Below are 25,572 nucleotides of genomic sequence, written 5' to 3' on the forward strand. Positions count from 1 at the left end.
ACTAATTTTTCTCTGTCCCCTTCCTTTCAGTACAATTCTCTTTCTCCTTATTTCTTTTTGCAGTACAAAAACACGACAAAAACTTCTCTTTCTTCCTCGTCTATATATGCATTTTGCATCTCTATAGATGGGAGGGAAACCCCATTTCCACGTTGGATTCTCTTTCCAACTCAGTTTCTTCTGATACCCATGTCTCGTTTTCTCTTCTTTCTTTCCCTTTTCCTGTCTACACTCCTCCTCGCCACCGCTCACGGAGGCAGCGGCCATGAAGACGATGCAGATGCCGATTCTGGTAGTGATGCTCCGGTCAATCTACGGGCCAAGCCCTTAATTTTAGTGAAAATATGGTGTTTGATTTTGATATTTATAGGGACTTTGGTTGCTGGAGTTTCACCATACTTTATGAAGTGGAATGAAGGGTTCTTGGTTTTGGGTACTCAGTTTGCCGGTGGGGTGTTTCTGGGGACTGCTCTGATGCATTTTTTAAGTGATGCAAATGAGACTTTTGGGGATTTGACTAGTAAAGAATACCCTTTTGCTTTTATGTTGGCTAGTGCTGGCTATTTGATCACTATGCTTGCTGACTGTGTTATTTCTTATGTTTATGGGAAGGGAAGCAATGAGGTTAATGGTGATTTAGAGCTTCAAGGTCAGTTTTTAAATTTATTTGAGTTCTGTTCTGTTTTTGGCATTCTTTAGACTAGTTCTGTTCTGTTTCATGTAAAATGATTTGGTAATTAAATAATTTTATCTTGATTGATTTTTAATTTAGGTGTTTGATTTAGTACTTCTAACATGTATGGCACTAATGAAAAATCTGCGTACAAAAATTAAATTGCAAAATTTGTGGTCTATTACTAAAAAAGATTGTTTTTTTTTTTTAATATTTTAGCTAAAAGCTGACAAGCCCTTAAATTTTCATTTTCTAATTAAAAAATTTCTTGTATTGTTGGTGAAAAAATATAATCTCTCCGCCTCAAAATTATAATTTAGTTTGATTTTTCATATGGAGATTAAAAAAAAGTGATTTTGAATCAAATTTTTTTATATTAATTTATTAATTTTACACTTGTCATAATTTTAGCAGAAAGTGACACAAAAACTATGGTGAATTTATTTAAAGAGTATTCTGAAGAAAACAAATTTGTTATTACCATTTTTTTTATAAAAAAAAATGCAAAATTTATTTTGGTACATATCAAATTATCACGGGACAGTTGTGTTTTCCTGTTGATTTGTGTGGAACAGGAATTTTTGGTTTGAACTAAAAATCCAAGAAAACTGACTTTTCTTATAATTAGTAATTTGAAGATGACACTTTGTTGAAACTTAGCACCAATATAAAAGTCAGTCATGAACTAACTGTTCTCCATTAATTCTTTTGATCCATATCCTTCACCAACCAACTATAATGAGATTGATGTTATAATGGCTCCTCTGAATTTCCTAATACCTTGTGCTTTTCTTCTCTGCAGATAATGTTCAGCGTGGAAAAACAAATCAACAAGAAACTTCACATTCACATTTTGCAACTGTTAGTTCATTTGGTGACAGCATTTTGCTTATAGTAGCTTTGTGTTTCCATTCAATCTTCGAGGGGATTGCGATAGGAGTTGCAGAGACAAAAGCTGATGCTTGGAAAGCATTATGGACAATAAGTCTGCACAAATTATTTGCAGCAATTGCAATGGGAATAGCTCTTCTTCGGATGATACCTGATCGCCCCCTTTTATCGTGTGTCGCCTATGCTTTTGCATTTGCCATATCAAGTCCAGTTGGGGTGGCTATTGGGATTGTTATAGATGCAACAACTCAAGGTAGAGTTGCAGACTGGATTTTTGCCATATCTATGGGACTGGCTTGTGGAGTGTTTATTTATGTAGCTATAAATCATCTGCTATCCAAAGGATATAAGCCCCTAAATGCTGTTTCAGTTGACACACCATTCTTTAGGTTGGTGGCAGTTTTATTAGGAATTGGTGTAATTGCTGTTGTTATGATATGGGACACCTGATGAAAAATGCAGAGAGATTGTTTGCTTGATTTTGGAGAAGTAGGTCTTACAGTTGGTCTCTAGATATAAAGCTTAGAAAACTGTGATATCATTCTACTAGTTTGCTAGTAAAGAGGAAATGGTTTATTGTGAACTCTCCGTGGTTCCACTTTAACAAAAGAATTTTATTTTGTTCCCTCTGAAGTGGTTATTTAGAATTTTGAAAGTATATTTTTTCAATTTTACGTATTTTTATTTGATTTAATTTATTTTTATACTTACATTTATTTTTTTAATCATTATTTTAATTGTAATTATATAAAATTTTAACTACACACCTATCTAAAAATAAAATGAAAATACCACTCTAACGGGAAAATAAAATGTTAAAAATGTTACTATTAGCATAAAACGGAAGGGGTGTGCTTTTCTTGAATAGCAACATCACAAAATAGAAAATCTGAAGTTAAATTAGATATTTCATTCTTTAAATGAAAATGATCTCAACATCATCTCAAAAAAAAAAAAAAAAAAAAAAAAAAAAAAAAAAAAGAAAGTAAAAATTTATGAGCAGATAGTAACAATAGTCTCGAATGATTCTAATCAACAGCTTTATGAAACATCCTGGCTACAAGACCTGCATTATGTGCCTTCCAAGACATTTTTTGTCAATTGGAAGTCTCTGAAATTGCAGAATCGTATCATCAAGTAGTGGAAAATTTTTTGAAAAGCCAATCAAGTTAGAAGCAGGTCCAAGAAGCACATCAAATGATATATATTGCAACTGCTCTAAAGGTCGGTATGAAGAGCTTTTTCAAGACAAAATGAAACAACTATTGGCCCGGCTAAATCCCCAACAGCACAGCCTGAAGAAAAAAAAAATCCAAATATTAGGTCAAGAGATCACAAGACGTTTAGCAAGAGAACAAAATGTCCAGCAAAGCTTACCAATCCATTGGCCTACTGAAGGACGAATTAGGGTTGCGCCAATCCCTGCCCCAATGGAAGCAAAAACTAGTGATGCACCACACCTCAGAGTAACACCACAGATCTTCTTACCGAGAATGATAGCTTGTTCCGGTTTATCAACCTTATCATTTTCTTCTTCGGTAATTGCTAGCTGAGAAAAGAATCGATAAATTTCAATTCCAACTTGTACGAGCCATGATGCAGCAACTCCTAAAAAGTGACCTGCTTAAACATACAGAAATGGAGCAAAGTAAGCCAGAAGCACAGAAGTTAGCTGAAAACACGATCAAATCGAATACAAGGGATAGAATTTGTGACCTCTAAAAGTTGTCCTGCTAACCCTGAACAAGTATAGAATAGTAGGCATTCCCCTTTCAGCTTTACGCACAGCTGATTTTGGAACATCTGTAAAAAGTGGCCCCAACCATTAGATGCTAATAAGCTCAAGTTAAAAAACTGGTAGATTCTAAAGTTAGAATTACTGTTCTCAAGAAAAACCCGGACAATTGATATTTAATTGCTTGTGCTCACAATTAGGTGAAGTAATAAAATATCATAGTGAGTATATTTGTGAAAGTGTCTTCTAAAATTTCACATTGATTATGTTACTGGAGCATACCTTTTAGAAGTTTCCAAGCCATCCGCTGGGAACAATAATGCACAGCAAGTCTTTCTAGAACCCGTCTTGTGGTTACAACTGTAGTCTGCGAAGGAAAATGACACAATTCAGTTAATTTCTCCTTGAATACTTCAAATACCGTAACAAACTAGTAAAAGAACTAAACTTCCATAAAACCGATTCATTGATTAATTGTTTGGTAAAGGTGGGTGCAAAATAATATCAACATCTCAAATTAATAATCTGAACATTGAGAAAGCAAAATCAGGCTGATAAGTGACAACCAACGGTTACAAACTTGGATGTACTGAAGCCAGAAAGAGCCACAGAAACACACAAGGATTATAAGTGTTAGAAATTAAGATGCAAACAAAATAAAAACACCATTATTTACCAAAAAGGCAGTATATCTTCATCAAGAAAAGGTTCATATTAAAATAACACCAAAGAAAATAAATTCAGATATAGTAAGGCAAATGCCACCAATCAAAAAGATCAATTGTTCATAATAGGGAAAAATTAGACCATGTCTCGCCTAATATGATGATCACAATTCTATGTCCCGATATTACTACACTCAAAACTCCAAGAGAATTTTTCTGTGAATCCAATGATATATTAGTTGCTGTAACCACCACCCTGTTTGGCAATTACACCAATGTAAATACCAATTACAGAGGACATGTTGATTGAGATTTATTAGAAATCTAAAAATTGCAAAAAAATCTCATGAAATTGAGAAGTAGCCAATAGAACTCACCTCACGAACAATTTGCTTCACTGATTTTTGGAAGGGTACAACCAAGTCTACTTTGCGGTCATCTTCATGAGCATCCTGCAGAAAGTCATCATCATCCTCTTCTGTAATTGAAGCAGGCTCCAGAAGAGGCAAGTAGAATAGCAAAAATGACCTCAAGGATGTCATGGCTAGTTGCTTCCATTCAAAAGCTGATAAGAGAGGTTTTAACTCTATGTAGTACTCCTTGGTTGTGTATTTGAGTGAATCATGTTGAAAAATATTACTGGACGCTTTTCGTATATTTGAAATGTCAATATCAGACAATACTGCACCAGCATCGCAATGAGCAACTTGGGCCCCAGAAAACCTGTCGACGCAGTAAAGAGAGTCAATTTACAATCAGGCCTTAAGTCAATCTAGAATGAAATGAAAAAAGATGGTAAAAACCATCACACAGTTTCTGAAAGTTTCAGACTCGAGAATATCATATCCTACTATGCTTCTGGGAACTAGATAAACCAAAAGGAAAGATAGCTGACATAATTTAGGAAGTAAACTCAGTCATGGACATTCCTTTTCTAATAAAGAAAAAATTCATATGCGTTGTTTAGGACCCTAGCAGATAATACAATCTACAGTATCTAGGTCAGAAAATGAGCAATGAAAATAATCATCTCAAAGACTGGTCACCAAATTCTGAAAAACAATAGATAAAATAGAATCAAAATAAAAGACTGACCAGCAAAAGCTGAGATTGCAAAATATATTCAAAATCCAGTACCCACATGTTACAACATATTAATCAAAGCCGTAGTTCAGCTAGTGAGATTATGAGCAATCAAGCTAGATAACCAATTATCCTAATCAATTCAATATGTACATGCTCAATCCGTATCAAGCATACCAAATAAAATTATATACAAACACATTATATTATATGGAGCAAGGAAAGAGAAGATACCCGAATAAGAACCTAGAAGCAAAAGGTGTACTGGCAGCTGCGATAGAGGCAGCTGCGGCGGAGACAGTCGCTGAGGCGCAGAACTGGGGTGAACAAAAGTTGGGATTTTTCCTCAATAGATCTAATATTATTGCCACACCCGCCATTACTATTTGCTCTAAAACAAATCGAAAAGACAGAACAGAAACTCTCCGGCTACAATCTAATCATAAAAAGAAAGAAAGAAAGAAAAGAAATACAAAAAACAATTGAAAGATGGATACTTCAATATGCTCTCTACAGCTAAGTAATTTTTCTCGGGAAAAGTAACAGTGGGTTGATTTGTTTAAGGATAAGATTTGAGACACCAAAAAGACTGGATTTTTATTGCAGAGATTATCGGTTAGAAAGAACTGTAGAAGGGTTCCTGGATCAATTGTTGTACTAATTAGTTAAATGAAGGGTCATATTATAGACCTGAGCCGCCCCTTTGATTTTGTTCGAGTTCTGTTCGGAAACTTTGTAAATCCAAACAACTTTTGGTTTCCTTTTGTGGGGTGAAATAATGTGGTTATAATTTTTCATTTTAATATACATATAGTTCTTTTAAATTATTCTATTATTATTAATTAAGTCTTAATATAATCACATCAATATTTAATCTTTCATTACAATTTTATTTAATTAATTTCAAAAATAATTTTATAAATATTAATATAAGGGTATATTGGAAAAAATAAATAAATTTAACTAATCAATATGTAAATTAAACCATGACACAGGTTATGAGAGTGTGAATAATAAAAATTGCCATTTCTATTATCTCTGTTCTCTGTTTGTTTGTATCTTTATTTATTCTCTGAGTGAGTCAGTGAGTGAAAAAAAAAAAAAAAAAAAAAACAAACCCTACGGTGCGACCCTACCAATCCTCGTTTCCAAACAGTATGACAAACTAGAAACTTCGTTTCTCTCGCTCACTTGTTTCTTATTTCACAAAATCACATTGCAAATGAAATTTCAGAATTCAACCACTACGATCTCAATTAGCCAATTTACATAGTTATCAAATTCTCGGGGGGTTTTTTTAGGGTTTTGATTCTTCGGGGAAAAGAGGAGATGAATTTGGGAGATTTGCACAAAGTATGGGAAATCAAAGCCCTAAAGAAACCAGGAGAAGAAGAAGCCAAGAAGATGCTTGAGAAAATAGCCAAACAAGTCCAACCCATTATGCGTAAACACAAATGGCGTGTCAAGGTCCTCTCCGAATTCTGGTACTTCACTTTTTATTTTTTTTATTTTTGGGTTATTGAATCATGAAGTTCGTTGCTTTTCTATTATTTAAATTTGATTGACGAAAGCATGAACTTTTACTTTAAGCTTAATTATTGATTTGGTTTGTTTTTTCAATGTGAACTATTTATGTTGTTCCAACTTCAAATTTGATTGGTGAAATATGCATGGAAATGGAACTGCAGTCCAAATAACCCAGCTCTTCTGGGGCTGAACGTAGGAGGTGGAGTGCAGGTGAAATTGAGGCTTCGTAGGCCAAACAGAGATTGGGACTTCTTTCCATTTGATCAGGTCCTGGATACTATGCTTCATGAACTATGCCACAATGTTCACGGTCCTCACAATGCCAATTTCTATAAGCTTTGGGATGAGTTGAGAAAGGTGCTATATGTTTTGCCCTGAATTTATTCAATCATACACTAATGTTGTGTTATGATGCTTGTAGAACTGGTACTAATTATTTGATTATTATTGTTTTTAAGTTATAATTTATCAGATTAGGGCAATCCATGTGCTCTTTTTGCTTTGTTCATTTTTTTTTTTTAAACTTTTGCTGCTCTTAACAGGAATGCGAGGAGCTGCTTTCCAAGCGAATAAGTGGCACGGGCGAGGGATTTGATCTTCCAGGGAGGCGTTTGGGTGGGTTTTCCCGCCAGCCTCCTCTTTCTTCTCTACATAAAACTGCCTTAGCTGCTGCAGAAAAAAGAGCAAAAATGGGAACTATTCTACCATCTGGACCCCAACGGCTTGGTGGTGATAGCACCATTATGGTTGCACTCAGTCCAATACAAGCTGCAGCGATGGCTGCTGAAAGGAGGTTGCAGGATGAGATATGGTGTGGTTCTCAATCTGCTGAGGTTTATGAGGATGGAGAATGTAGCACATATATGGCCGAAAACCTTGATAATAAGTGGCAAACTGCAGGAAGCTCAAGGCCAGATAATGGTAAAAAAAGAGGTCTTGAACCAAATAACAGTAGTATCATAGATTTATCTACAGATGTTTCACTGTCTGGATCAATTTTTGTCCATGGCACCAACCCTAAAAAGAGAGCTTGTAACTCGTTTAAGAATTCATCTTGTGATTCTAGTTTTGTGGATTTAACTGGTGGTTCATCTCTAGGGTCCATTCCTACTCATGATATGACTCATAATCCGGAGGAACATGCAATGTGGGAATGCAGAGCCTGCACATTATTGAATCCAGTAAGTAATTGAGTATGGGTTAAAATGTCATCTTTTTTTTTTCATTATTTTGTGGCTATATTTTCATTGGAATATATGATGGGTGCATTTGATGTCACAGTGCATTATACATACTATAAAGCTTGAACATACATGGCGTTTTAACTTCTGTGGTTACTCTATCTGCTACTTATAGTATGTTTCTTTTGACTTTGGGTATGTAAAGATTTGAATTGTTTGGTTTTTGAAGACGTTTACACTTGGCATTTATTCTGCTTAGAATTAAAGTTTCTTGTCTTCTGTTTAGAGGCACCGGAGATTTTCCTTGAAATGGGAAGAGAGCTTTATGCTAAACATTATAATTAGAGATTTTCTTATTATACATACTAAGATTATTCTCATTTAATCATAGTAAACGTCATCTTAAGACACACATACACATCTATTCTCCTTTTCCCATGCTTCCTTTCTATATAGATGTTACAATAAACTAATGGGCCCCGAGAAACCATTATTGGATTCCTTCTTATGAACATTTTACTCTTTAACACTCTGTATATTCATTGAATGCATAGCATGCTGAAGTCTAAAATACAAATAATGTATTGAGGTTGTTTTTACCCTTTTTTTTCTCTAAAAAAGAAATAAAATCTTTCTGTTCCCTTTCCTTGCTCTCTCTGCCTCTGCATTTTCCACTCCATGCTCATTCTGTTTCTACGTTGCAAGTGAATATATCTCTTCTTCCTTTGAGTGGTACTTCTTAAAGGAACTAACAAGAATGTTTTGCACGTGAATAATGCTGGGTCGATGCAGCCGTTAGCCCCAGTTTGTGAGCTTTGTTGCACAGAAAAGCCCAAAGATGCAAGTACCAAGTATAAAACATGGTCCTGCAAATTTTGTACTTTGGAGAACAGTATTAAGTTAGAGAAATGCTCAGCTTGTAGCCAGTGGAGATATTCATATGGTCCACCAGTGTCAACTCCGGCACCCAATCTTGGCACTTGAGAGGTACAATCTAAGCAGATGGTCTGTGAACTACTATCCCAATCAATTGATCATTCTGATGAATGATCAATTTTTGGCAATGCCACATAACTCTGTTTTGTTTAATGAAAAGATCAGCACTATTTCGTCAGATTGACAAAGTATACATTTGTGTAATTCTCTCTCCATTTTTCTGAATTCCCAAAAGGTAATTTTGTCCCGATTTATTCTTATTTTGCAAGTCTAAACTGAAGGGATTGATGAGGTGGGATGGATCATGAGCTTGGAATTGGAGTAAAATTATCCTCCAAAAGATACAATGAATAATTAATTGAAAAGGTAAATTATATATTAAATTTTTCATGGGAAAAAAGAGAGCAAGTTTACATAATTAATATTTAACTGTAAATTAAACCATGAATTAACTAAAGAAAGAGCCTACCTAAAGCCAAAAAGGGATGAATAAATTAGAACTATTTTTCCTCAAGCAAGTTAGTTACTGGACAACAGGGCATCCCTTAGCAACAATTCCAGGAGCAGTAGGGCATTTTGCCAAGGGACAGTGGTCAGTTCCATCCAGACCCCACCACTGAGGACCATAGATGTTCTGAGATTGAAGGGCAAAGAAGATTACTATTCCCATGAAAGCAATACCAGCATCTAAACCAGCTGATAAAATATAGTTATGCCTTGCCCACCATCTCTTGTACTTTCTGTATACATAAAAGTTAAAGAATAATCCAACAGCTCCCCAAGACCAGTAATGCACAGGTCCAGCTGGTGGCATACTTATTGTGGCTGATAAGAAAATAGGCATATGAATAAGCTTTATCCATTTCTTCTCAGGAAATTTGCGAGTCAATAACCATACTGGAATTGGGGCAACCGCACCTATCAGGAAGAACCAATTCAACTGAGAGTAGACACCTAACTTCCCAAACATTCTGAGAGGGCCTATCACTCCCCATATGATTGATGCATTGTAAAAGACATCGTCGCCGGGGCATGTCCATGGACTTCCATCTGGTAATAAATCTGGGAGACATATGTTTTCAACAGTTGACAGAAGCCACCATGCCGTCGCAAAGTAGACAGTTGAACCAACTATTGTTCCAACTAACTGTACAATTATTTCATACATTGGAATTAAACTAGTAGGAGAACAAATAAGTTAATTGATTGATGCATTACAAAATTTACCTGAACAAGAAACATTGATTTCGGAGGTATTTTCATATAATGTCCTAACTTGAAATCTTGCACAAAGGTCAGGGCTTGACTCATGCTGATGTAACCATATGTCTTGAAAGTCACATTTGCAAGAGGCTTCCCGGGATATATATATCCGATAATCAATTCTGTGATCACATTTAGCCCCATTTGCTGTCAAACATTACAATTTTATATTAGGATTTAGCACAATTTGCTAGAAATATTTAAATTGTGTTATGAAATTACAGTACCATGTTTGTTGTGGCCTGAACAACACCAATAGGCAGGGTGAAAAAAAGAGCAATCCCACAAGCTAGGAGAAGCCCCCACCATGGAAGTTGTAATTGTTTATTAAAACCTTCTACTGCTAAAAGGCTTAGAGCCACAGATATAACCAAGATTGTCACAAACCACCATTGAGGGACTTCTTCATAGTTCTTCTTCATTAATCTTGTATGCACATCAGTAAATTGATCTTTCAATGCACCAGCAGTCTTCCTCCACATATTCCAAATTGTCCTATGTTGATTCATTGTTTTTATAAAGAAAATAGTTAGCCCAAGGAAAGGATTGTAACAGGAAATCTAAAGAGGAAGTTTGACTAAAAAAACTTACTTTCCTTCGAAAAGTAGGACATGTGAAATAGTAGCCGTCAGAGATGCAAAACTGAGTCCATAATTGATTGCAAATAGAACACTGAGATAAAGCTTGCTGTAATTGTTATAAGCATCTAGATTAACGTCGAAATTTTTCTGATTCAGAATTCGAGTAATATTGTATATCTGACCAGCGTTGTCAAATGTACGAGAGGAAAAAATGGGGAATTTTTTAGCATCATATGTATTACTCCAATATAAACTAGGCACAATTATATACTGAACCACGAAAAAACCAGCAAGAGTGTTTGCAATTGCAAACAAAGGCATGGCCAGAGGAGTCCCCAAGAAGGAAGCAACAGTTGACCAGTCAAGGCCAAAGGAGACAATACCGAGCCCTTTTCGCCCTGAACCAATCTGTTGAGCAGTGACAGAGTCCTTCCATATCCAACAAATGAAGGAGATTGTAGATATGGAAGGGAAAAGGTAGCCTGGAATGATATAGTATGCATAGCTTGCTATGAAAACGATAGTAAAGAATTGTAGCCTAGTAAGTCTTCCTTTTGGCCTCTTCTCCTTGTCATTTAATGCCCTGCAGTTCCAATTCCAATCAGGGGATAGAATCAAGTATATTTAGAAACAGGTTATTGTCCATTCAGGGGATAGAATCAGGCATATTTAGAAACAGGTTATTGTCCATTGCAGGGGATAGAATCATAGAAGAGAAAAGTACCTGAATAGAGAGACTTGGACAAGATTTGAGGGCCACCACATGTATGGTGAATCCACAAGTATTTTTCTGAAAATACCTGCCCATCCATACCCAAGCAACTGTAATTTTAACATAAGAACCAACAATTTGATTTAAATACACTTTCTTTAACAATAAAGCAATATACTTTAAAGTTTCTTTCTATTCTGATTTGTGAGACAAAAGACTAAAAGGAGAAGGAAAGAAAATTTTGCCTGAGTTGTTTGTACAAGCAACATAGCTGCAACAGGATGGATAGGCCTTCTGTAGAAGGCCTTAACAGCAGTAAGAATGTTCACTGCATAAACACCACTTGCTCCGCAACTTGCAAATATGGTAATCAAAACATGTTCTTTCAAAGTGAAAGGCCCTGGATTCAATGAAAATGACCATTTTGTCAATGGAATTTTAATCTGTTTTGTTGGAAGTACTTTGGCCATCAACTTTCCTAGTGGAAGAGCAATAATTTGTGCTGAAACTGCAGAAACACCTAGCGGATTTGAACGATATGAAAAGAATTGATTCACAAATGCAAGAAGCACACACGACATTATCCCAAGAACCCATGTTCTGAACGTCAATGCTGGTTCTGTAGGATCATCTCTGATTGGAACTGTTAGTCTTACTTGTTCGATTGGATTGTCATTAACTTCTTCTTCCTTATCGCCTAAAGCAACACCTGCAGCAACAACCAATCACCATGAGGTGAAATTTATTTCAGCAAATTTAGTATAAACTGCAAACTAAAATAGATTTTGTCAAAAAATAAAAAATAAAAAACTATTTTCATATTCTAGAACATAAAAATAAATAATAAATAGTAGAGAAAATTAAAAAAAGTTGCTAGATTACTATATCCCGAAACAAGGAAAATTATCTATATTTATCATTTGTTTGTATATATTTTTAATTATAACCAATTAAAATATAAAAATTCAAACATAAAATAATAATAATAAATAATAATAATAAAAGAATTAAGGATTTGGTATAGGGAGGCTAATACCTGCAATGTCGACATTGTGTTGATGATCATATGGAAGCTTAGATTGAGGGATTGCATCCTCTATGGTGGCTGCCATATCTTTGCCAAATGCCGTCTCACTCAGAAAATTCGTAGAAAACTAAACAACAAAGTGCACAATACAACAATTATATAATGGTTCTATTTTAAAGTTTTTCTCGAAGACTTAGAATTTGACAAGAACTCTGAAACATTGAGGTCCTAATTCTATCCTAATGAATTTTGCCTGCTTTCCTGACCAAATTTTATCTAGTTTACCCATACTTAACCTAACAAGATTCTACTTCTGCCTACATAACCGGAAAGAAATATTTATTATTTATCTTGTAGAAACACAAAGTGAATGCTAAGAATGCGATTAAAACTGCGGCAAGTTAGAAGGATTCTTGGATTCTGATTCCACACAGCAAGTACAACCAAAAGACGGTGAAAAAAAAAAAGATGAAATATTTACAGATGACAAGATATAGTTGCTATTAATAATTCGATACACTTAATTATAAGAGAGATTAATACATCTATTTCCCTGCCTTCCACTTATGTTTCTCTTTTGTAGGTCACTAGAAAACAGGGCATCCCTCCACAGCAATCCCAGGAGCAGTAGGGCATTTTGCGAACGGACAGTGGTCAGTTGCATCCTGACCCCACCACAGAGGACCATAGATATCCTGAGATTGAAGGGCAAAGAAGATTACTACTCCCATGAAAGCTACACCAGCGTCTAAACCAGCTGATAGAATATAGTTATGTCTGGCCCACCATGCCTTGTACTTTCTATATACATAGAAGTTGAAGAATACACCAACAGCTCCCCAAGACCAGTAATGGACAGCCCTAGCTGGTGGCATTCCTGATGTGGCTGATAAGAAAATAGGCATGTGAATAAGCTTTATCCATTTCTTCTCAGGAAATTTGCGAGACAATAACCATACAGGCACTGGGGCAAGTGCGCCTATCAGGAAGAACCAGCTGATCTTATAGTAGACACCTAACTTCCCAAACATTCTGAGAGGGCCTATCACTCCCCATATGATTGATGCATTGTAAAAGACATCGTCCCCGGGGCATGTCCATGGACTTCCCTCTGGTAATAAATCTGGGAGACATATGTTTTCAACAGTTGACAGAAGCCACCATGCTGTCCCAAAGTAGACAGTTGAAGAAACTATTGTTCCAACTAACTGTACAATTAATTCATGCATTATCATTAAACTAGCAGGAAACAATTAAGTTAATCGATCATGGTAGTACAAAATTCACCTGAACAAGAAACATAGATTTCGGAGGTATTTTCATATAGTGGCCTAATTTGAAATCTTGCACCAAATAGAGGGCTTGAGACATGCTGATGTAACCATATGTCTTGAAAGCCACATTTGCAAGAGGCTTCCCTGGATACATGTATCCGATGATCAATTCTGTGATCACATTTAGCCCCATTTGCTGTGAAACATTACAATTTTATATTAGAACTTACCACAACTTGGTAGAAACACCTAAATTGTGTTATAACATTACAGTACCATGTTTGTCGTGGCCTGAACCACACCGATAGGCAGGGTGAAAAAGAGAGCAATGCTGCAGGCCAGGAGAAGTCCCCACCAGGGAAGTTGTAATTGCCTATTAAAACCTTCCACAGCTAGAAAGCTAAGAGCCACAGATATAACCAAAAGTGTAACAAACCACCATTGAGGGACTTCTTCATAGTTCTTCTTCATTAATCTTGTATGCACATCAGTAAATTGATTTTTGAATGCACCCGTAGTCTTCTTCCACGAGGTCCAAATTGTCCTATGTTAATTAATTGTTTTACAAAGAAAATCGTTAGCCAAATGAAAGAATTGTAACAAGAAAAGGCGAGGAGAAAGTTCAACTTAAAAAAATCCAAAAACTTACTTTCCTTCAAAGAGTGCAACATGTGAAACAGTAGCCGCCACTGCTGCAAAATTGAGTCCATAATTGAATGCAAACAGAATGCTGAGATAAAGCTTGCTGTAATTGTTATAAGCATCTAGATTAATGTCGAAATTTTTCTGATTCAGAATTCGACTAATGTTGTATGTCTGACCATCACTGTCAAAAGTGTGAGAAGAATAAATGGGGAATTTTTTAGCATCATACATATTAGTCCAGTAAGAAATAGGCACAATTATATACTGAACCAAGAAAAAACCAGCAAGAGTGTTTGCAATAGCAAAGAAAGGCACGGCTAGAGGAGTCCCCAAGAACCCAGCAACAGTTGACCAGTCCAGGCCGAAGGAGGCAATACCAAGCCCATTTTGCCCTGAACCGATCTGTTGCGCAGTGACAGAGTCCTTCCATATCCAACAAATAAAGGAGATTGTAGATAAGGAAGGGAAAAGGTAGCCTGGAATGATATAATAGGCATAGCTTGATATGAAAACAATAGTAAAGAATTGCAGCCTAGTGAGTCTTGCTTTTGGCCTCTTCTCCTTTTCATTTAATGCCCTGCAGTTCCAATTCCAACATATATAAGTTGCGACTGTCGCTCTGTTAGGTACATTTACAAACAGGTTATTGTCCATATCAGGGGGTGGAATCATAGAAGAGTAAAGCACCTGAGTAGAGAGACTTGGACAAGATTTGAGGGCCACCACATGTATGGTGAATCCACAAGATATTTTCTGAAAATACCAGCCCATCCATACCCGAGCAACTGTAGTTTTAACATAAGAAACAGCAATTTTACGTACACCTTTTATGACAGGAAAAATATAACATCTCAAGTTTTCTTCCCTTGAGATTTTTTTCTGACAGCCATTATTTTGTGAATTTCTTTCTTTAATGCGACAAACCCATGTCTTATGGCAGAACATTAAAAGAAGAAAGAAAGAAAAGCTTGCCTGAGTTGTTTGTACAAGCAACATAGCTGCAACAGGATTGAGAGGCCTTCTGTAGAAGGCCTTAACAGCAGTAATAATGTTCACTGCATAAACACCACCTGCTCCACAACTTGCAAATATAGTAATCAAAACGTGTTCTTTCAAAGTGAAAGGCCCTGGATTCAACGAAAATGACCATTTTGTCAATGGAATTTTAATCTGTTTATTGGGAATCACTCTAGCCATCAACTTTCCAAGTGGAAGAACTACAATTTGTGCTGCAACTGCAGTTACAGTTAGCTGATTTGTACGGTATGAAAAGAATTGGTTGACAAAAGCAAGAAGCACGCATGATGTTATTGTTGAAACAATGTATCTGCTAAATTAATGAAAGTTTCAGCAGAAACAAATTTAAAAGATTAAAAAATATGAGAGGAAGAAGATATCTTTTACTTCAATGTAATTGAGAATTTATACAAGTTGAAATGACAGATTCTCCTCAAATAATGGAATCCAAATAACACAAAATAATAAACTGAGATTCTAAGGCTGGAAATTAGGAACTCCAGCAGTGTTATTGAAAACTGATAAAACAGAAAAATATTTGATGAAACAGAATGCCAGCACTTCAACACTCCTCCATGGCATTTTGATGACAAACACCAATATTTTTCCTCAGAGCTTCAAATCTTTCTTTTGGTAAGGATTTTGTGAAAATGTCAGATAATTGTTCTTCAGATAAGCAGGTAACAAGTAATACTTCATTAGATTGTTGAACTTCTCTAATAAAATGAAACTTAATCTTGATGTGCTTGGTTCGCCTATGAAAAATAGGATTCTTTGCCGTCGAAACAGCAGAGATATTATCACACATAATTCTGGTTGCTTCAGAATTAAATCTTTTTGTTTCATCTCCAACAAACTTCTTTGATTGAAATGCCCAAACTTTTTGTGCCACAAGTCTGATTTACTGAAGATGGTGCCAGTAAATGCATGCTTATCAGTTTCCTCCCAATTGATAAAGAAACTCCTTTTTTTTGAATGTTACAGAGAACATTTTTTCTCCTACAGGATTAAAAACTGTGCACTTCCGCTTTCTAAATTCAAAAGCATAATCTTTTTCCAACATCTGTCCAATACTCAAGAGATTTTGGCTGATTTTAGGTATATATAAGACATCAGAAATTGTTTTTATACCTGATTGAGTTTGGATAGTATCTGAACCACTGCCTTCAACTTTAATATATTGGCCGTTACCCACCTTCACTTTAGATTTATAAGTTTCATCAAGAGTGCTCAATACAGAATCATCTTTGCACGAATGATGAGTGCACCCACTATCAATAAGCCACAAATCACCTGCACCATCAATAGAAAAACAAGAAGCAACAACAGCTCGCTCTTCATGTACCTCCGGTTCATCGTTGGAAAGACAGAAAGCCATAAAAGCTTGCTCCTCCAGCACATCTACATCATCCGCCACTTGTGCTTGTTGGGTTTGAACATCTTTCTTTGATTTGCAGAACTTGGCAACATGTCCAAGTTGTTTGCATTTGCCACATACTGCGTCTGGTCTCCACCAACAGAATTTTTCAAGATGAGTAGTTTTTTTACAATGAGAACAAGGTTGATATTTTTCCTGTTTGGACCCTTCTTTATTGCCTTTGTTCTTTTGGTTAGAACTCTTCTTGCTTTTTTCAGCATGCTGTTTATGCATAGAAAATGCCCCTTCTATGGTGTTGTCTTGCCTTAAAAGTCTTCGCTGCTCCTGTGCTTGAAGAGCACTCATCAATTCAGCCAATGAAATGTTATTAAGATCCTTGGACTCTTCTAGAGAACAGATTTTTGACTCAAACCTCTCAGGAAGGGTCACAAGTACCTTTTCGACAATTCGACTGTCGGGGAAATCTTCACCAAGTAGCCTAATATTGTTGACAATTAAAGAAATTCTATCAGTATACTTGGCAAGAGTTTCATATTCTTGCATGGTTAAGGCCTCGAAACTCCTCTTTAAATTCAACACTTGCATTTGTTTTGTTCTATCACTGCCTTGATATTCTTGTTTCAGTCTATCCCAAGCTTCTTTTGCAGTTTTACAAGCCATAATTCTGTAAAAAACAGCTTCACCAACAGAATTTTGGATAAGTGTTTTCGCCTTCGATCGCTTGGCTTTTTCATCTGAATTGTGCTTAATTTGGGTTAGAGTTGGATCTCTGGGTAAAGGAGGAATTGGTTTGTCTTCAGTAACGATTTCCCAAAGATCAAAGGCTTCCAAATAGCATTGCATCTTTACTGACCAAATTTGGTAGTTTTCACCTGTGAAAATTTCAGGAGGGTTGATAGAAAGGTTACTGGAGGCCATACTTTTGTGTGACTGGTTTTGGTTTTAAAAGGTTGAGAGAAGAGGGATTGAGAGACGGTTTAAAAAAATTGGTTTAAAAGGTTTAAATGTTTAAAAGGCAGGTCCCGAAAGACCATGTGGCTCGATACCACTGTTGAAACAATGTATTTGCTAAATTAATGAAAGTTTCAGCAGAAACAAATTTAAAAGATTAAAAAATATGAGAGGAAGAAGATATCTTTTACTTCAATGTAATTGAGAATTTATACTGATGGGAGCGGGTATAAAGCGGAAACAACCCTTATCGAAACCATATGAGGCAAACTAAAAACATTATCGAACAAATCAATAAACTGACCTCTTGAAGCGCAGAATCGCTCACCGGTCTTCTTTTCAGAGATCTTGGAGTCACCCACGATCTTCTGCAGTAATCCCTAACTATCTCTCTTTTGGAACTCTCTGAGTGGCAGAGAATAGAATAACGTGCGTCGTTTTTTATTCTTAGGGTTTTCCAATCTTATATTAAAAAACCTCTCTTCGATAGGAAGATATTTTTTAATATAAAATAAATTAAATAAAAAATTATTTAATTAAAATAAAATCAATTATTTTAAAACTAAATAATTTATCTATTATTTAATACACCCTTAACTTTCCAAATAATTAGGACACTACAGGGACCGCAGGAATAAAATAAATCAGGCTACTAATTATAATAAGAACCTATGTAGACCAACATATTCTTATTATAATTAATCATGAATTATTCCACTAAAAACTCATTACTGAACTCCTTATTTATTTTACTATTCCACAACATAATAAAATAATGTTCCCCATGTTAAGATTACAGATGCTGTCATTTAAATAACTTACTGACAATTTATTTAAATCACAATATAACTTTATGTTTCTGAGAAGGATGCAACACTTAATCACTTAAAATTCAATTCAATATGTCTGCAAATTCAAGAAAAAACTTAACTTTACGAAGAAGCAATGAGCTATATACTGTCCATTTTCACTTTTCAAGGAAAAAAAACTGACAGCTCTTTTTCAATGGCATTAATTTACGGATTTGGAAGTTGACAAAAACTTTTTCTTTCTATAGTTGGTAAGAAGTCGGATTTCAAGGCCAGTACATAGCTTAGTTTTTATGGATATAACAATTAATCTTTGCTGGGAAACAGTCCATGTGCATGCCAGCAGGTACAGGAGAGGAGATAGATAAATACATTCTTTGAATCAATTTGCATCCAAACCTCAGATTCATTGGAATCCGGTATCAGAATTGGTTGTGTATTTCTTTTTTAAGCTATGTTTCCATTGAGGGATCATGGCTGAAAGGAAATAGTTATCGCATAACATTTATTGTTGGATCTTCTGCTCAAAATTTTCTTTTTTTTTTTTTTTTTTTTATTTTACGCGTTAATGACAGCTAATTTAGTCGGTAAATCTCTTTTATTTTTTACTACTATTAAAATCGTCTTTTTTTTTTTTCAAATGTTACAATTTAAATCCTATATATGGTAGAAAGTTATTACTATTACTATTATTTTGGGTATTACAGCATTAGGTGTTCGCTCCAAATAAGTTCAAGAGAGGGCAAAGTGCCCTATCCCTAGTGTTTAAAGGAACTTTACACGTAGATCTCGAACTGAATGCATCAAATGAAAAGATAATAGACTTATGTCATCTTGGTTCTTCGAGATAAAAATTATTAATTTTTATACATTGTATGCCGCCCAAGAAAAAAAGAAAAAATAAATAAAGAGTCATCAAGTTTGAGTTAAGAAAATAAATTAAGTATGATTATAATTATGATAATTAGTATAAATAAATATTTAAATCTATTTTCTTACAAAAAAGAAAAAACATTAATACAAATTGCCTTTTTTGTGGGATTATTACAAATTTATCTTTTCTTTTTAATTAATTAATTTTTTAAATTTAACAATCTCTTAATACATTTAATTTTGTATTATACTCATATGTTAAGAAAAGTGTTTTATATATTGCTTATTTAATGTATTTGCCAAGTTTCTTCGAATAAAAGAAATGATTTTGATGCGAGATCGCGTTCAAAGGGTGAAAAAGCTTTTATATCTAGAATTGCAAGATTCGTGTGTTCGAACTTTGAGGGTCAAGATTTAATTAATTAATAGATGTTAATATGTTTTTTATTTATATAATTATATTCTAAATTCAAGATTTCCCTAAAAACACTACTATTCAACTAATAAATTAATTAATTAAAAGGTTTTTATTTTTATTTAATGTTGATGAATTTAATTAAGAGCAATGCCTATAATTAGCTATGGACCATCCTCTTTTTTTTTTTTTAATTGATGTTCAAATGTAGTCCAATTGGCATGATCTCGTGTTGATTTTATGTTTACACCAGCAGTCCCCCCCTCCACAAAATATCCCTTTAGCAATTTGATTGGATGAAAATTTTATGGTGTCTTGAATTAATTTTATCCCTTAAATTTTGGAATTTATCATTTATTTTGGTTTTAATTTAAAATTTTGTTTTTGGACCCTATTATCGAGATCGTTCAATCCGGCTTGGACCTTAATCACAATTAAGAGATTGAATCCGCCCACATGTATATTTGCCCCTACATGTAGATGCATTTAGTGGGGATTAAATACTAAAACTCTTCCCACATGTCAAGAAAATTGAAAGATTTTTTTAAAAAATATTCTCCAACGCTAATATCCATTTGTTAGTCAAAATGTCTAACATATCATCTATCTGTAGAAGGGTCTCTTAGACAATGTAGACATTTACTGTTTTAAAGTGATTGACTGAAATTTTTAAAATTCAACCTCTATAATAAACATTCAGCCACATTAATTAATTAGAGATGCTCTATAATGGAAGGGAAGTTGGGAAATGGAATTGAGAAAGAAGCTTGTTACTTTTAGTTGTATTTTATTAATTATTGGATGCAATAAATCTATTTTATTTTTGTCTATCGGATGAAAGGAGGCAGAGGGCTTAGTTTGAGAATTTCTGACAGAAAAATTACGTTCCAAACAAACAAAAACAACATACAACATCATCTACAAAGTATTTACAAATGACAAGGCATATTACCTAGATATTTATAATTCACCAAACTTACAGAAAATTATATAATTCGACCGTTATTTCATGTAGGATATTCGACGTCAATGGCAAGCCAATATAAGATATACAGATGTATAAACTTACAACAGAATTAAATGCGTCTATTTTCCTGTCCTCCATATGTTTCTCTTCACAGCTCACTGGAAAACAGGGCACCCCTCCACAACAATCCCAGGTGCAGTAGGGCATTTTGCCAACGAACAGTGGTCGCTTGCATCCTGACCCCACCACAGAGGACCATAGATATCCTGAGATTGAAGGGCAAAGAACAATATTATTCCCATGAAAGCAACACCAGCGTCTAAACCAGCTGATAAAATATAGTTATGTCTGGCCCACCATCCCTTGTACTTTCTATATACATAGAAGTTGAAGAATACTCCAACGGCTCCCCAAGACCAGTAATGCACAGCTCTAGCTGGTGGCATTCCTGATGTGGCTGATAAGAAAATAGGCATGTGAATAAGCTTTATCCATTTCTTCTCAGGAAATTTGCGAGACAATAACCATACTGGCACTGGGGCAAGTGCGCCTATCAGGAAAAACCAGCTCATCTTAGAGTAGACACCTAACTTCCCAAACATTCTGAGAGGGCCTATCACTCCCCAGATGATTGATGCATTGTAAAAGACATCGTCGCCCGGGCATGTCCATGGACTTCCCTCTGGTAATAAATCTGGGACACATATGTTTTCAACAGTTGACAGAAGCCACCATGCTGCCCCAAAGTAGACAGTTGAACCGACTATTGTTCCAACTAACTGTACAATTAATTCATACATCAGCAGTAAATTAACTAGCAGGAAACAATTAAGTTAATCGATCATTGTAGTACAAAATTCACCTGAACAAGAAACATAGATTTCGGAGGTATTTTCATATAGTGGCCTAATTTGAAATCTTGCACCAAATAGAGGGCTTGAGACATGCTGATGTAACCATATGTCTTGAAAGCCACATTTGCAAGAGGCTTCCCGGGATAAATGTTTCCGATGATCAATTCTGTGATCACATTTAGCCCCATTTGCTGTGAAACATTACAATTTGATTTTAAGATTTTGCACAATTTGCTAGAAACATCGAAATTGTGTTATAACATTACAGTACCATGTTAGTTGTGGCTTGAACAACACCGATAGGCAGGGTGAAAAAAAGAGCAATGCCACAAGCTAGGAGAAGTCCCCACCAGGGAAGTTGTAATTGTTTATTAAAACCTTCTACAGCTAGAAAGCTAAGAGCCACAGATATAACCAATAGTGTCACAAACCACCATTGAGGTACTTCTTCATAGTTCTTCTTCATTAATCTTGTATGCACATCAGTAAATTGACCTTTCAGCGCACTCGTAGTCTTCCTCCACATTTTCCAAATTGTCCTTGAGTAATTAGTAGTTTTAGAAAGAAAAAAATTAGCCCAAACAAATGGAGAATTGTAAGAAGATTTCAGTGAACAAAGAAAAAAAAGAACCTACTTTCCTTCAAAGAGTGCAACATGTGAGATAGTCGCCATCAGAGCTGCAAAACTTAATCCGTATACAAATGCAAATAGAACACTGAGATAAAGCTTGCTGTAATTGTTATAAGCATCTAGATTAATGTCGAAATTTTTCTGATTCAGAATTCGACTAATGTTGTATGTCTGACCGTCACTGTCAAAAGTGTGAGAAGAATAAATGGGGAATTTTTTAGCATCATACATATTAGTCCAGTAAGAAATAGGCACAATTATATACTGAACCAAGAAAAAACCAGCAAGAGTGTTTGCAATAGCAAAGAAAGGCACGGCTAGAGGAGTCCCCAAGAACCCAGCAACAGTTGACCAGTCCAGGCCGAAGGAGGCAATACCAAGCCCATTTTGCCCTGAACCGATCTGTTGCGCAGTGACAGAGTCCTTCCATATCCAACAAATAAAGGAGATTGTAGATAAGGAAGGGAAAAGGTAGCCTGGAATGATATAATAGGCATAGCTTGATATGAAAACAATAGTAAAGAATTGCAGCCTAGTGAGTCTTCCTTTTGGCCTCTTCTCCTTTTCATTTAATGCCCTGCAGTTCCAATTCCAACATATTTAAGTTGCGACTGTCGCTCTGTTAGGTACATTTACAAACAGGTTATTGTCCATATCAGGGGGTGGAATCATAGAAGAGTAAAGCACCTGAATAGAGAGACTTGGACAAGATTTGAGGGCCACCACATGTATGGTGAATCCACAAGATATTTTCTGAAAATACCAGCCCATCCATACCCGAGCAACTGTAGTTTTAACATAAGAAACAGCAATTTTACGTACACCTTTTATGACAGGAAAAATATAACATCTCAAGTTTTCTTCCCTTGAGATTTTTTTCTGACAGCCATTATTTTGTGAATTTCTTTCTTTAATGCGACAAACCCATGTCTTATGGCAGAACATTAAAAGAAGAAAGAAAGAAAAGCTTGCCTGAGTTGTTTGTACAAGCAACATAGCTGCAACAGGATTGAGAGGCCTTCTGTAGAAGGCCTTAACAGCAGTAATAATGTTCACTGCATAAACACCACCTGCTCCACAACTTGCAAATATAGTAATCAAAACGTGTTCTTTCAAAGTGAAAGGCCCTGGATTCAATGAAAATGACCATTTTGTCAATGGAATTTTAATCTGTTTTGTTGGAAGTACTTTAGCCATGAGCTTTCCAAGTGGGAGAACAACAATTTGTGCTGAAACAGATCCAACATAGAGCTGATTTGAACGGTATGAAAAGAATTGGTTGACAAAAGCAAGAAGCACGCATGATGTTATTCCAAGAACCCATGTTCTAAATGTCAAGGCTGCTTCTGTTGGGTCATCTGTGATTGGAACCGTTAGCCTTACTTGCTCTATGGGGTTGTCGTTCAATTCTTCATGTTCTGTGAAAAAACCAAAACATGAAAATAATGATAATAAACTATAATTATTAATTCGAATTATAAATTGTATCCTTCTGTACTTTTAAAATGTAAGTTCAATTCCCGCCATCCATCCGATTATTATAATGAGAATTGTAAAAGGAAAGCCTTGCAGCTTGAAAACCATTTTGACCCCTTATGAACTAAACATGCATAAATAGTTAAGGAGATGATTTAGAAAGATGATACCTTTTGCGATCTCCGTCCTGATATCGGATTGATGGTTTTCTGAAAACCGAGACGGATAAACTTCCTTCTCCAAGGAGAAGGAGCTTGCCATTTCTTGTTCACCTTATGTTTCTGAGAAGGATGCGACACTTAATCACTTAATATTCAATTCAATATGTCTGCAAATTCAAGAAAAAACTTAACTTTACGAAGAAGCAATGAGCTATATACTGTCCATTTTCACTTTTCAAGGAAAAAAAACTGACAGCTCTTTTTCAATGGCATTAATTTACGGATTTGGAAGTTGACAAAAACTTTTTCTTTCTATAGTTGGTAAGAAGACGGATAACAATTAATCTTTGCTGGGAAACAGTCCATGTGCATGCCAGCAGGTACAGGAGAGGAGATAAATACATTCTTTGAATCAATTTGCATCCAAACCTCAGATTCCATTGGAATCCGGTATCAGAATTGGTTGTGTATTTCTTTTTTAAGCTATGTTTCCATTCAGGGATCATGGCTGAAAGGAAATAGTTATTGCATAGCATTTATTGTTTGATCTTCTGCTCGTGATTTTCTTTTTTTTATTTATTTATTTTACGCGTTAATGACAGCTAATTTAGTCGGTAAATCTCTTTTATTTTTTACTACTATTAAAATCCTCCTTTTTTTTTCAGACGTTACAATTAAAATCCTATATATGGTAGAAATTTATTATTATTATTATTATTATTATTATTATTATTATTATTTTGGTATTAAAGCATTAGGTGTTGGCTCCAAGTAAGTTCAAGAGAGAGCAAAGTGTCCTATCCCTAGTATTTAAAGGAACTTTACACATAGATCTGAAATTGAATACATCAAATGAAAAGGGAATAGACTCGTATCATCTTAATCCTTCGAGATAAAAATTATTAATTTTTATATATTGTATGCCGCCCAAGAAAAAAGGAAAAAGTAAATAAAGAGTCATCCAGTTTGAGTTAAGAAAATAAATTAAATATGATTATAATTATGACAATTCATATAAATAAAGATTTAAATCTATTTTCATACAAAAAAGATAAAACATTAATACAAATTGCCTTTTTTTATGGGATTATTACAAATTTATCTTTTCTTTTTAATCAATTTATTTTTTAAATTTAACAATCTCTTAATACATTTAATTTTGTATTATATTCATATGTTAAGAAAAGTGTTTTATATATTGCTTATTTAATGTATTTGCCAAGTTTCTTCAAATAAAAAAATGATTTTGATGCGAGATCGCGTTCAAAGGCTGAAAAAGCTTTTATATCTAGAATTGGGAGATTGGAGTGTTCGAGCTTCGAGGGTCAAGATTTAATTAATTAATAGATGTTAATATGTTTTTTATTTATATAATTATATTCTAAATCAAGATTTCCCTAAAAACACTACTATTCAACTAATTAATTAATTAATTAAAAGCTTTTTATTTTTATTTAATGTTGATAAATTTAATTAAGAGCAATGCCTATAATTAGCTATGGACCATCCTTTTTTTTTTTAATTGATTTTCAAATGTAGTCCAATTGGCATGATCTCGTGTTGATTTTATGTTTATACCAGCAGTCCCCCCCTTCCACAAAATATCCCTTTAGCAATTTGATTGGATGAAAATTTTATGGTGTCTTGAATTAATTTTATCCCCTAATTTTTGGAATTTATCATTTATTTTGGTTTTAATTTAAAATTTTGCTTTTGGACTCTATTATCGGGATCACCCTATCCGGTTTGGGCATTAGTCATAATTAAGAGATCGAACCCGTCCACATGTCTATTTGCCCCTCCCTGCATGTGTATTTAACGGGATTGAATACTAAAACTCATCCCAC

The 25,572-nt window shown here is 34.8% G+C and overlaps 7 protein-coding genes across 10 annotated transcripts; 2 read left to right on the forward strand and 5 right to left on the reverse strand.

The window, feature by feature from the left end:
- The first annotated feature begins 16 nt into the window (after positions 1–16).
- Positions 17–2,189, forward strand: ZIP11 (zinc transporter 11 precursor). The gene is made up of 2 exons (XM_012215641.4): positions 17–649; positions 1,476–2,189. The coding sequence occupies exons 1-2, from the start codon at positions 190–192 to the stop codon at positions 2,012–2,014; spliced, it is 999 nt and encodes a 332-aa protein (XP_012071031.1). The 5' UTR covers positions 17–189; the 3' UTR covers positions 2,015–2,189.
- Positions 2,190–2,571: 382 nt separating this feature from the next.
- On the reverse strand, positions 2,572–5,826 carry LOC105633105 (isopentenyl-diphosphate delta-isomerase). The gene is made up of 6 exons (XM_012215642.4): positions 5,282–5,826; positions 4,342–4,687; positions 3,582–3,666; positions 3,281–3,367; positions 2,942–3,184; positions 2,572–2,859 (listed from the first exon to the last, which is right to left on the reverse strand). Exons 1-6 carry the CDS (start codon positions 5,425–5,427, stop codon positions 2,783–2,785), a joined length of 984 nt encoding a protein of 327 aa, XP_012071032.1. The 5' UTR covers positions 5,428–5,826; the 3' UTR covers positions 2,572–2,782.
- Positions 5,827–6,121: 295 nt separating this feature from the next.
- On the forward strand, positions 6,122–8,938 carry LOC105633107 (zinc ion binding protein). Of its 4 annotated transcripts, none has more exons than XM_012215644.4 (5): positions 6,123–6,531; positions 6,736–6,931; positions 7,117–7,507; positions 7,673–7,755; positions 8,548–8,938. In XM_012215644.4, the coding sequence occupies exons 1-5, from the start codon at positions 6,377–6,379 to the stop codon at positions 8,737–8,739; spliced, it is 1,017 nt and encodes a 338-aa protein (XP_012071034.1). In that variant the 5' UTR covers positions 6,123–6,376; the 3' UTR covers positions 8,740–8,938. The 4 variants fall into 4 exon arrangements, with proteins under 4 accessions (XP_012071033.1, XP_012071034.1, XP_012071035.1 ...); XM_012215645.4 differs by having other exon boundaries at positions 7,117–7,495; XM_012215643.4 differs by having other exon boundaries at positions 6,122–6,531; positions 7,117–7,755.
- Positions 8,939–9,181: 243 nt separating this feature from the next.
- On the reverse strand, positions 9,182–12,555 carry LOC105633301 (oligopeptide transporter 1). The gene is made up of 7 exons (XM_020678948.3): positions 12,284–12,555; positions 11,493–11,956; positions 11,260–11,357; positions 10,546–11,118; positions 10,182–10,449; positions 9,919–10,101; positions 9,182–9,838 (listed from the first exon to the last, which is right to left on the reverse strand). The coding sequence occupies exons 1-7, from the start codon at positions 12,357–12,359 to the stop codon at positions 9,215–9,217; spliced, it is 2,286 nt and encodes a 761-aa protein (XP_020534607.2). The 5' UTR covers positions 12,360–12,555; the 3' UTR covers positions 9,182–9,214.
- A 195-nt stretch (positions 12,556–12,750) lies between these two features.
- Positions 12,751–15,392, reverse strand: LOC105633110 (oligopeptide transporter 1). Its single transcript, XM_089724549.1, has 5 exons — positions 14,881–15,392; positions 14,198–14,770; positions 13,825–14,092; positions 13,562–13,744; positions 12,751–13,482 (listed from the first exon to the last, which is right to left on the reverse strand). Exons 1-5 carry the CDS (start codon positions 14,991–14,993, stop codon positions 12,862–12,864), a joined length of 1,758 nt encoding a protein of 585 aa, XP_089580675.1. The 5' UTR covers positions 14,994–15,392; the 3' UTR covers positions 12,751–12,861.
- Positions 15,393–15,687: 295 nt separating this feature from the next.
- On the reverse strand, positions 15,688–17,506 carry LOC149495057 (uncharacterized). Its single transcript, XM_089724496.1, has 2 exons — positions 16,342–17,506; positions 15,688–15,728 (listed from the first exon to the last, which is right to left on the reverse strand). Exons 1-2 carry the CDS (start codon positions 17,504–17,506, stop codon positions 15,688–15,690), a joined length of 1,206 nt encoding a protein of 401 aa, XP_089580622.1.
- A 3,002-nt stretch (positions 17,507–20,508) lies between these two features.
- On the reverse strand, positions 20,509–23,902 carry LOC149495058 (oligopeptide transporter 1-like). The gene is made up of 7 exons (XM_089724551.1): positions 23,735–23,902; positions 23,061–23,506; positions 22,776–22,873; positions 22,093–22,665; positions 21,729–21,996; positions 21,466–21,648; positions 20,509–21,382 (listed from the first exon to the last, which is right to left on the reverse strand). The coding sequence occupies exons 1-7, from the start codon at positions 23,823–23,825 to the stop codon at positions 20,759–20,761; spliced, it is 2,283 nt and encodes a 760-aa protein (XP_089580677.1). The 5' UTR covers positions 23,826–23,902; the 3' UTR covers positions 20,509–20,758.
- Between the last annotated feature and the right edge of the window lie 1,670 nt (positions 23,903–25,572).

Source organism: Jatropha curcas, chromosome 7 (assembly GCF_041381405.1).
Source record: "Jatropha curcas cultivar XTBG-Jc1 chromosome 7, XTBG_Jcur_1.0, whole genome shotgun sequence".
NCBI lineage: Eukaryota > Viridiplantae > Streptophyta > Magnoliopsida > Malpighiales > Euphorbiaceae > Jatropha > Jatropha curcas.

What these genes read in the sequence shown, in the direction of transcription:
- LOC105633105 (XM_012215642.4), bottom strand. Translation starts at nt 5,427, where the DNA reads ATGGCGGGTGTGGCAATAATATTAGATCTATTGAGGAAAAATCCCAAC. An exon ending in GCTTCTAGGTTCTTATTCGG is followed by an intron (nt 4,688 to 5,281) that starts GTATCTTCTCTT and finishes CTGCGTCGACAG; the next exon opens with GTTTTCTGGGGCCCAAGTTG. An exon ending in TTCAGTAGGCCAATGGATTG is followed by an intron (nt 2,860 to 2,941) that starts GTAAGCTTTGCT and finishes TTTTTTCTTCAG; the next exon opens with GCTGTGCTGTTGGGGATTTA.
- LOC105633110 (XM_089724549.1), bottom strand. Translation starts at nt 14,993, where the DNA reads ATGTTAAAACTACAGTTGCTCGGGTATGGATGGGCTGGTATTTTCAGA. An exon ending in GTCCAAGTCTCTCTACTCAG is followed by an intron (nt 14,771 to 14,880) that starts GTGCTTTACTCT and finishes TTGGAACTGCAG; the next exon opens with GGCATTAAATGAAAAGGAGA. An exon ending in AATCTATGTTTCTTGTTCAG is followed by an intron (nt 13,483 to 13,561) that starts GTGAATTTTGTA and finishes TTAATTGTACAG; the next exon opens with TTAGTTGGAACAATAGTTTC.
- LOC105633301 (XM_020678948.3), bottom strand. Translation starts at nt 12,359, where the DNA reads ATGGCAGCCACCATAGAGGATGCAATCCCTCAATCTAAGCTTCCATAT. An exon ending in GTCCAAGTCTCTCTATTCAG is followed by an intron (nt 11,119 to 11,259) that starts GTACTTTTCTCT and finishes TTGGAACTGCAG; the next exon opens with GGCATTAAATGACAAGGAGA. An exon ending in AATCAATGTTTCTTGTTCAG is followed by an intron (nt 9,839 to 9,918) that starts GTAAATTTTGTA and finishes ATAATTGTACAG; the next exon opens with TTAGTTGGAACAATAGTTGG.
- LOC149495058 (XM_089724551.1), bottom strand. Translation starts at nt 23,825, where the DNA reads ATGGCAAGCTCCTTCTCCTTGGAGAAGGAAGTTTATCCGTCTCGGTTT. An exon ending in GTCCAAGTCTCTCTATTCAG is followed by an intron (nt 22,666 to 22,775) that starts GTGCTTTACTCT and finishes TTGGAACTGCAG; the next exon opens with GGCATTAAATGAAAAGGAGA. An exon ending in AATCTATGTTTCTTGTTCAG is followed by an intron (nt 21,383 to 21,465) that starts GTGAATTTTGTA and finishes TTAATTGTACAG; the next exon opens with TTAGTTGGAACAATAGTCGG.
- LOC149495057 (XM_089724496.1), bottom strand. Translation starts at nt 17,506, where the DNA reads ATGGCCTCCAGTAACCTTTCTATCAACCCTCCTGAAATTTTCACAGGT. An exon ending in TACTATCCAAACTCAATCAG is followed by an intron (nt 15,729 to 16,341) that starts GTATAAAAACAA and finishes CTGTTTTATCAG; the next exon opens with TTTTCAATAACACTGCTGGA.
- LOC105633107 (XM_012215643.4), top strand. Translation starts at nt 6,377, where the DNA reads ATGAATTTGGGAGATTTGCACAAAGTATGGGAAATCAAAGCCCTAAAG. An exon ending in AAGGTCCTCTCCGAATTCTG is followed by an intron (nt 6,532 to 6,735) that starts GTACTTCACTTT and finishes ATGGAACTGCAG; the next exon opens with TCCAAATAACCCAGCTCTTC. An exon ending in CCTGCACATTATTGAATCCA is followed by an intron (nt 7,756 to 8,547) that starts GTAAGTAATTGA and finishes GGGTCGATGCAG; the next exon opens with CCGTTAGCCCCAGTTTGTGA.
- ZIP11 (XM_012215641.4), top strand. Translation starts at nt 190, where the DNA reads ATGTCTCGTTTTCTCTTCTTTCTTTCCCTTTTCCTGTCTACACTCCTC. An exon ending in TGGTGATTTAGAGCTTCAAG is followed by an intron (nt 650 to 1,475) that starts GTCAGTTTTTAA and finishes TCTTCTCTGCAG; the next exon opens with ATAATGTTCAGCGTGGAAAA.